Source organism: Megalobrama amblycephala, linkage group LG1 (genome assembly GCF_018812025.1).
Source record: "Megalobrama amblycephala isolate DHTTF-2021 linkage group LG1, ASM1881202v1, whole genome shotgun sequence".
NCBI classification, from domain to species: Eukaryota; Metazoa; Chordata; class Actinopteri; order Cypriniformes; family Xenocyprididae; genus Megalobrama; species Megalobrama amblycephala.
Window position 1 is genome coordinate 13,778,124 of NC_063044.1, and position 8,568 is coordinate 13,786,691.

At 40.3% G+C, this 8,568-nt stretch overlaps 1 protein-coding gene across 1 annotated transcript in view; it reads left to right on the forward strand.

Moving 5' to 3' along the window:
* Nucleotides 1-8,305, forward strand: part of LOC125263219 (zinc finger protein 271-like) — a 237,334-nt gene extending 229,029 nt beyond the window's left edge. Inside the window, exon 5 of the mRNA XM_048182208.1 lies at nucleotides 7,425-8,305. Within this exon, the coding sequence (XP_048038165.1) occupies nucleotides 7,425-8,294 (870 nt within the window). The 3' untranslated portion in view covers nucleotides 8,295-8,305. The remainder of the gene's footprint in view (nucleotides 1-7,424) is intronic.
* Nucleotides 8,306-8,568: the final 263 nt, after the last annotated feature.

Sequence of the window (8,568 nt, forward strand, 5' to 3'; positions counted from 1 at the left end):
GCTTTGTTTAAATGTGTACAAAGAATTACAATAATCCAATCGTGAAGAAATAAAAGCATGAACAAGCATCTCCAATTCCTTTTTTGAAACCATAGATCTAATTTTAGCAATGTTCCTGAGATGTAAAAAACAGGAACGAACTACCGACTTGACATGACTGTTAAGACACAATGATCTGTTAAAAATGAACCCCAAATTTCTTATGTCACCACAATCAGAGGATGATAGACCACCAATACCCTGCCTAATCTTAGGGGTAATTTTGTCTGGGGCAATAATCAACTCCTCAGTTTTATCTGTATTAAGTTGCAGAAAATTGTCTGCCATCCAATTGTTAATGGAGACTAAACAATCCAGCAAAAGAGACAGTTTCTCTTGTCTATCAGGACTAAAAGACATATAAAATAAGATATTATTTTGAAACTGCAAATTATCTTGAAAAGAGGAAGCATATACAGGTTAAAAATCATGGGGCCGAGCACAGAACCTTGTGGCACACCACAGGAAAAAAGAAACTTAAAGAACCTATGGATACAGAAAAACTCCTGTCAGAAAGATAAGAAGAAAACCAGTCCAGAGCTGACCCAGAGATGCCCACCAGAGAATTCAGTCTACCAATCAGAGTGCAGTGGTCAACAGTGTCAAACGCTGCGCTAAGATCTAGCAAGAGCAGCACAGGACATTCACCAGAATCATGTCCTGTCTTTTTCAAGAGAGGCTGAACAACAGCATGTTTAAAACAACTAGGAACCTGGCCTAGTCTAAGAGATAAGTTTATGATTGAAACCAAACATGGGCCAATAGATGTTATGGATTTCATTAACAGAGATGTAGGTAAAATATCCACAGGGCTCTGGGAAGGCTTCATCTTACAAACTAAACTAATAATGTCATTCAAGGAAATGGGATAAAATGAGTCCAAAATTGAGTGTCTTTGTTCCATGAATATAATAGGGTTTGCTGATGGTGAAATGCCTGCCCTAACAGCCATAACCTTGTCCACAAAATGGGACAAAATTATTGTAATCAGGAACAAGAGATGAAGTCTCAAACAAAGTTTTAGGATTCCTTTTGCAGACAGATATCAGTTTAGTGAAAAAAGAATGATATATTTATTTAATAAAACAAAAGGATAACAGCTTCTCTTGCCTTATGTGCCAATTTCCTCCTCCATTTTCCCTCAAATAAGCAAGGAGAAAACACCTTTGGTGATAGAAATAATTGTAAATGAGCATAAGCCCTGTACGGTCCGCCATGCTGGTTTGTTTACACTCAGGCAGTTTGGTGTGACTTGCCTTGAACACTACAAAGTTTTGAGTCATGGTTTGAGGTTGTGACTTAAGGGCTCAAAAACCTGCCTGTAACGCAGCAGAACTCTGCAGGAAATGTAGATCCAAAGCCACTGGAAGGCAAGCCTGCAACCTTTAGCTAAGAAAACATAACTCCTAATGCTAATGCTCCGCCCCCTCAAGGCTGTTTTTTGAATGGATGTCAATGGATATATACTCTATATATCTTCTATTACTTACTGAATGGTAAAGCACTTTTCTTCAGTATATTTAGGTTTATATTGGGTCCAGTTCTCACCTTAGAGATGAACAGGAATTGTCGTTTGCTAATTCCTCAATCAATGTCAGCTCTCTTCTAACAAGCTGATGATCCTAGCCAGATTTGAAAAATAAAGCATACATACAAAATGTGCAGTGGTGGTGCCTTTGGACCAGGTTTGAAAACCACTGTGTATTCAGTATAAGGTCTATACAGTGGGTACAGAAAGTATTCCTTAAATTTTTCACTTTGTTATATTGCAGCCATTTGCTAAAATCATTTAAGTTCATTTTTTCCTCATTAATGTACACACAGCACCCCATATTGACAGAAAAACAGAATTGTTGACATTTTTGCAGATTTATTTAAAAAGAAAAACTAAAATATCACATGGTCCTAAGTATTCAGACCCTTTGCTCAGTATTTAGTAGAAGCACCCTTTTGATCTAATACAGCCATGAGTCTTTTTGGGAAAGATGCAACAAGTTTTTCACACCTGGATTTGGGGATCCTCTGCCATTCCTCCTTGCAGATCCTCTCCAGTTCGGTCAGGTTGGATGGTAAACGTTGGTGGACAGCCATTTTTAGGTCTCTCCAGAGATGCTCAATTGGGTTTAAGTCAGGGCTCTGGCTGGGCCCTTCAAGAACAGTCACGGAGTTGTTGTGAAGCCACTCCTTCATTATTTTAGCTTTGTGCTTAGGGTCATTGTCTTGTTGGAAGGTAAACCTTTGGCCCAGTCTGAGGTCCTGAGCACTCTGGAGAAGGTTTTCGTCCAGGATATCCCTGTACTTGGCCGCATTCATCTTTCCCTCTATTGCCAACCAGTCGTCCTGTCCCTGCAGCTGAAAAACACCCCCACAGCATGCTGCTGCCACCACCATGCTTCACTGTTGGGGCTGTATTGGACAGTTGATGAGCAGTGCCTGGTTTTCTCCACACATACCGCTTAGAATTAAGGCCAAAAAGTTCTATCTTGGTCTCATCAGACCAGAGAATCTTATTTCTCACCATCTTGGAGTCCTTCAGGTGTTTTTTCATGTGTCTTGCACTGAAGAGAGGCTTCCATCGGGCCACTCTGCCATAAAGCCCCGACTGGTGGAGGGCTGCAGTGATGGTTGACTTTCTACAACTTTCTCCCATCTCCCATCTCCCGACTGCATCTCTGGAGCTCAGCCACAGTGATCTTTAGGGTTCTTCTTTACCTCTCTCACCAAGGCTCTTCTCCCCCGATACCTCAGTTTGGCCGGATGGCCAGCTCTAGGAAGGGTTTTGGTCGTCCCAAACGTCTTCCATTTAAGGATTATGGAGGCCACTGTGCTCTTAGGAACCTTAAGTGCAGCAGACATTTTTTGTAACCTTGGCCAGATCTGTGCCTTGCCACAATTCTGTCTCTGAGCTCTTCAGGCAGTTCCTTTGACCTCATGATTCTCATTTGCTCTGACATGCACTGTGAGCTGTAAGGTCTTATATAGACAGGTGTCTTTCCTAATCAAGTCCAATCAGTATAATCAAACACAGCTGGACTCAAATGAAGGTGTAGAACCATCTCAAGGATGATCAGAAGAAATGGACAGCACCTGAGTTAAATATATGAGTGTCACAGCAAAGGGTCTGAATACTTAAGACCATGTGATATTTCAGTTTTTCTTTTTTAATAAATCTGCAAAAATGTCACCAATTCTGTGTTTCCTGTCAATATGGGGTGCTGTGTATACATTAATGAGGAACAAAAAAATGAACTTAAATGATTTTAGCAAATGGCTGTAATATAACAAAGAGTGAAAAAAGAGGGGGTCTGAATACTTTCCGTACCCACTGTAGATGGACAACTCTGGTCGTGGAGGGACACTATTCTGCAGAGTTTAGCTCCAAACACACCTGCAAAATTTAACCCAACCCCATTATTTAATCGTAAAGGCTGATTTATACTTCTGTGTCAGACCTATGCCAGAGCCTCTGCACCGTAGGCTATGCAGAGAAGCAGCAAATGGATAACAACTTTTGTTGCAGTTTGACTGTATGTGTCCCCTGAAACAGTGTTTTTTCATTCCCATGGAAGTTGAAAACACTCACTCTACCCCTATTGCCCTGCACCAATTTTTTGACCCGAGGGAGGGGTTCTAACAGACCAATCATAGCGCTTGCGGTCCGTGTAGAATTGATGCATTTTTACATTTTAGAAGAGGTGCATGTCAGTCTACATCGTAGGCTATGTGTGGCACTCACAGCCTAGGCCATACCTCCGGGGTACACGCAACACAGAAGTATAAATAAGCCTCAAGTCTTCAGGAATGCTTGAAAATTACAGGCAGGTGTATTTGATTAGGGATGAAACTTAACACTGCAAAAGAGTGGTCCTCCAGTAACATAGGCTGTGTTTACACTGGCACAAAAATTCAGATCTTTTGCTCATATCTGACACAGATTGGATAGTTGCACACGTGTAAACACACAAATCCACACGAGATCCGTTTTTTCGCATCTGATCTGAGCCACTTCCAAATGTGGTTTTAAATTGGATACATATCCGATCTCTGGACATGTGACCTACGTCTAAACACGCATATCCGATTCCCCTTGGAAATCCAAGCCATCACAAGGCGAGGGCTACACGTTTGCTCACTGAAAGGTAGCTTTAATGTTGTATTATGAAGCAGACGTGATTGTATCGTTTGTATGCACTCACACTAAAAATTTCGCAGCTTTATTATTGAGGTGGGAACTTTGTCTAACATTATTTTTCTTGAAAGAAATTGCGTGCACACATACATTCAGCAGCTGAATGTCAACCTTTGCCTGGTTAATTTGAAAGAGACCGCTGTGTTGTTGTTTTTCTTATAAGCCAAAAGCTTCACTGTAGCTATTGTCTCTCCCCCTAGCTCGCTCGAATTCTTTCATTCAAAAAAAAAATGGAATTCTAAAACTAATAACTGTAGTAAAATATCAAACGCAAATTATGTTTAGATTCCGGTCTATATCCGTTCAGTCAGAATTTGCGCTGCAAAACATCAATGACACTAGCAGCTGTTAACTTATCCACTCAGGTAATCGTGGCCACTCGACATGAAATATATAAATAATTTTAATAGCGAATTTAATAGCGGCCATTCAAAACCAGAGGGTCTACTATGTGCATGTAAAACTATCAATGACAATCATTTTGGGGCAGGAAGTAATGTAAACACAGATATCGGATACCAGTCGCATCTAAAGTGAATGTAAACATGCTGGCCAAAAAATCGGATATGGTCAAAAGATTGGATCTGTGCATTAAGACTTGCAGTGTAAATGCAGCCAAAGCTGCCCATCCCTGATCCATAGGATAGGATAGGTTATAGATCAGTGGTCTCAAACTGCCGGCCCGCAGGCCATTTACGGCCCCCACTCCACCTGGCCTGCAACTTATCTAAAAAATAAAACATAATCCGGCCTGCTAAATTATTATTAAGGGGCCATTCACATATCGCATCACATAAGTGGCCTTTCCTTCTTCTCCTTTCTCTGCTTTCTCCTTCTTTCCAAAGCGCTTTTGCTCCCGTGGCGTTTGTTGTTGCTGTGCAACCATTAGCTGCGCTCTCCATGATGACTAGGACGTTTCAGCAAAAGTTTTCTACTCCTTTCATTAGCTCTAGATATATTTATATGCAGATAATAAATAAAATCCCGCTCTGCGCTCAGCATGCCACATCGCAGGTGCTTCGCGACTGTGCCGCTTCTATTATGAGCATGATTGCCTAAATTATAGTAAAAGCACTCGCGCAAGTCACAAACGTCGATTTAAACCACCGAAACATGTCCGATGCTACCATTAAACGTTACAGATCCTCAAACGGCATCTAGGGCAAATGTGGCTCAGCTGTGTGAGCAGAAGCGCTGCAGGTATATATAGTGTACAAATGTATTCAGGGTAGGGCTGCAACTAACGATTATTTCAATAATTGATTAATCTGTCGATTATTTTTACGATTAATCGATGAATTGGAGGGAATCGGTGCAAATTCACAGTGCAAAAAATCCTCAGAACGTGCAAAAACAGGTTGTTCTTTTAACATCCCTGAGCTGTTAAAGTAATAAAAAACAAAAAACAAATGGACTAACACAAAAAACATACACATGTATGCTTTACATCTGCCAAACATATAGGGTTTTTTTTTTTTAAATAAAGTGCACAAAAAGATGTATATTTTTGTTTAGCTTAAGATGACCAAGTGCTATAAAAAAAACTTTAAAATGAAATTTAAAAAGTACAACAAACACAAATATATTTGTCAACAATAACCGATATGGGACAAAGCACAGAATAAATACATGACAACAGATCAGTGTTAATTTTGACAGCAAATTTTGATTTAGTTTTAGTCATAGTCTTTTGGATTTTCATTTTCGCAATCAAAGTGTATGCCACTGATAAGCATTGTAAATGCAGTATTACAGTATACACCAATTAAACGTGCAGGTCTCCTCTCGTGCGTCCTCCTCACTGGACGAGGCAATATCACTTTCGTTTCGCTTTCAGATATCTATTTTATAGATGCCATCAATGCTTTTATCTTTCTAGATGTAATTACCAAAATCAAAACAGTCCATAAACCTTAAATCCTCACGAAAACTTCGGTCAAGCCAGCTCGCACGTCAACCTGAGAAATCAGCCTCCTGTCAAATTCTCGGTTTCTGAATGGACGGTTTGGCTTGATTGACATTCGGGCATGATTTATATACCATCGACCTGTCCTAAAACGTTAGCACGCTTTGATCGATTGTTTGGAGATCGCGTGTTTCTTCGTGCGAGAGCGCATTTCCTGTTCACATCCGCGACAAAACAGTTGATTATTTATGAACGAAAGCGTGAAAAATTGTCTCATTTGAAAGAAAATATCCATAGCTAAAAGATGATCTAGTGTGACAGATTGAAGCAGCCCGTATCAAAAGTGCGGGGGTCGATTTCTGTCTTTTCAAAACTGCGGGGGTCCTGACAACGGTGCGCCTGTTCAGAACAACGTTACGGGTCTCTCCAATGGTCTTTCCTCTACCTCCGCTCTGCTATTTATTAATTTATTTATTTTTGCTCCGCTCTACCGCGCTTTTTTATACTCAAACATCTCCGCGTCTTATTAAGAGGCGTAATAGTCGCGCGACACAACGAATCGATAATGAAATTCGTTGCCAACTCTTTTAATAATCGAATTTTATCGATTTTATCGATTCGTTGTTGCAGCCCTAATTCAGGGATTACATTAGTTCAGTACAGTGTTGATCAGTGCAAGATTTTGATGTTAATTAAGCTAAAATAAAGTAAGGGAAAATATTTGCAACTGTTAAAAACTAATACTGTATGTAACAATGATAGACAGTGCTGTGTACATTTTTTTAAGTATGGCACAAAAAATATCTTAGTAATGAATTTTGAAGTAAATGAGAAATAACGCAAAGGAAAGTAGTTTTTCAGAAATTTTGCGCTTCCTTGTGCTGTTAAAATGGCCCTCCTATGAGGTGTCAATCCAGCCAATTTAAGATTGAGACCCCTGGTATAGATCATACATGTTGTTGGTTTTGATGCTTTAAATGTCTAAATTGTTTTATGTCTATTTTTGCCCCAGACCTAATGGCACTGAAAGAAGCGAGTCATGAACTTAAAGAAAAAGAAGAGGAAAAACATTATAATTTGATGACTGAAGAAAGATCAAAACAGGTTTCCTCACAAAAAGGAGCTCAAAAGACAGAAACTAAAAGTTATTTTACCTGCCAACAGTGTGGAAAGACTTTAAATCAACATAGAAACCTTCAAGTCCACTTGAGAGTTCACACTAGAGAGAGTCCCTTCACTTGCCAACAATGTGGAAAGAGTTTCACACTTAAAGACAAGCTTATAGTCCACATGAGAAATCACACTGGAGAAAAGCAATATATCTGCCAACAGTGTGGAAAGAGTTTCACACAAAAAGGAAGCCTTAAAGGCCACATGAGAATTCATACTGGAGAAAAGCCTCATACCTGCCGACAATGTGGAAAGAGTTTCAGTCAAAAAGGAAGCCTTACAGTCCACATGAGAATTCACACTGAAGAAAAGCCTCATACCTGTCAAGAGTGTGGAAAGAGTTTCATACAAAAAGGAAACCTTCAAGGCCACATGAGAATTCACATTAAAGAGAACCCATTCACCTGCCAACAGTGTGGAAAGAGTTTCAATCGAAAAGGAAGCCTTAAAATCCACATGAGAATTCACACTGGAGAAAAGCCTTACACCTGCCAACAGTGTGGAAAGAGTTTCCGTGACAAAGGAAATCTTACAGCCCACATGAGCACTCACACTGGAGAAAAGCCTCATACCTGTCTAGAGTGTGGAAAGAGTTTCAATCAAAAAGAAAGCCTTAAAGTCCACATGAGTAATCACACTAGAGAGAGCCCATTTACCTGTCAACAGTGTGGAAAGAGTTTCAGTGGAAAAGGAAAGCTTGAAGTCCACATGAGAGTTCACACTGGAGAGAAACCTTTCACCTGTCAACAGTGTGGAAAGAGTTTCAGTCAAAAAGGAAGCCTTAAAGTTCACATGAGAACTCACACTGGGGAAAAGCCTTACACCTGCCAACAGTGTGGAAAGAGTTTTAATGAGACAGGAAACCTTAAGGTCCACATGATAATTCACACTGGAGAAAAGCCTCATACCTGTCAAGAGTGTGGAAAGAGTTTCAGTTGGAAAAAAAGCCTTACAGCCCACATGAGCACTCACACTGGAGAAAAGCCTTAAGCCTCGTTTACGCTGCACGCGTGTGTGTGTGTGTGTGTGCGGCTGCGACGTGGCTACTGAAGCTGATACGCGGCCACTCTGGTCAATGCTCGTGTTTACACCAACTGCACTGCGGTGCGTTTCAGAAGCGTCCCTGACTATTTTTTACAGACGCCATGTCCAAGATGCGCAGATCAAATACAAAATAAAGTCAAAATAATCACCCTGAGTTAACTGCCGCTCTTATTTCACATCACTAGGAGGTCAGAAACTGAAGACAAGAGATTCGAAGTTA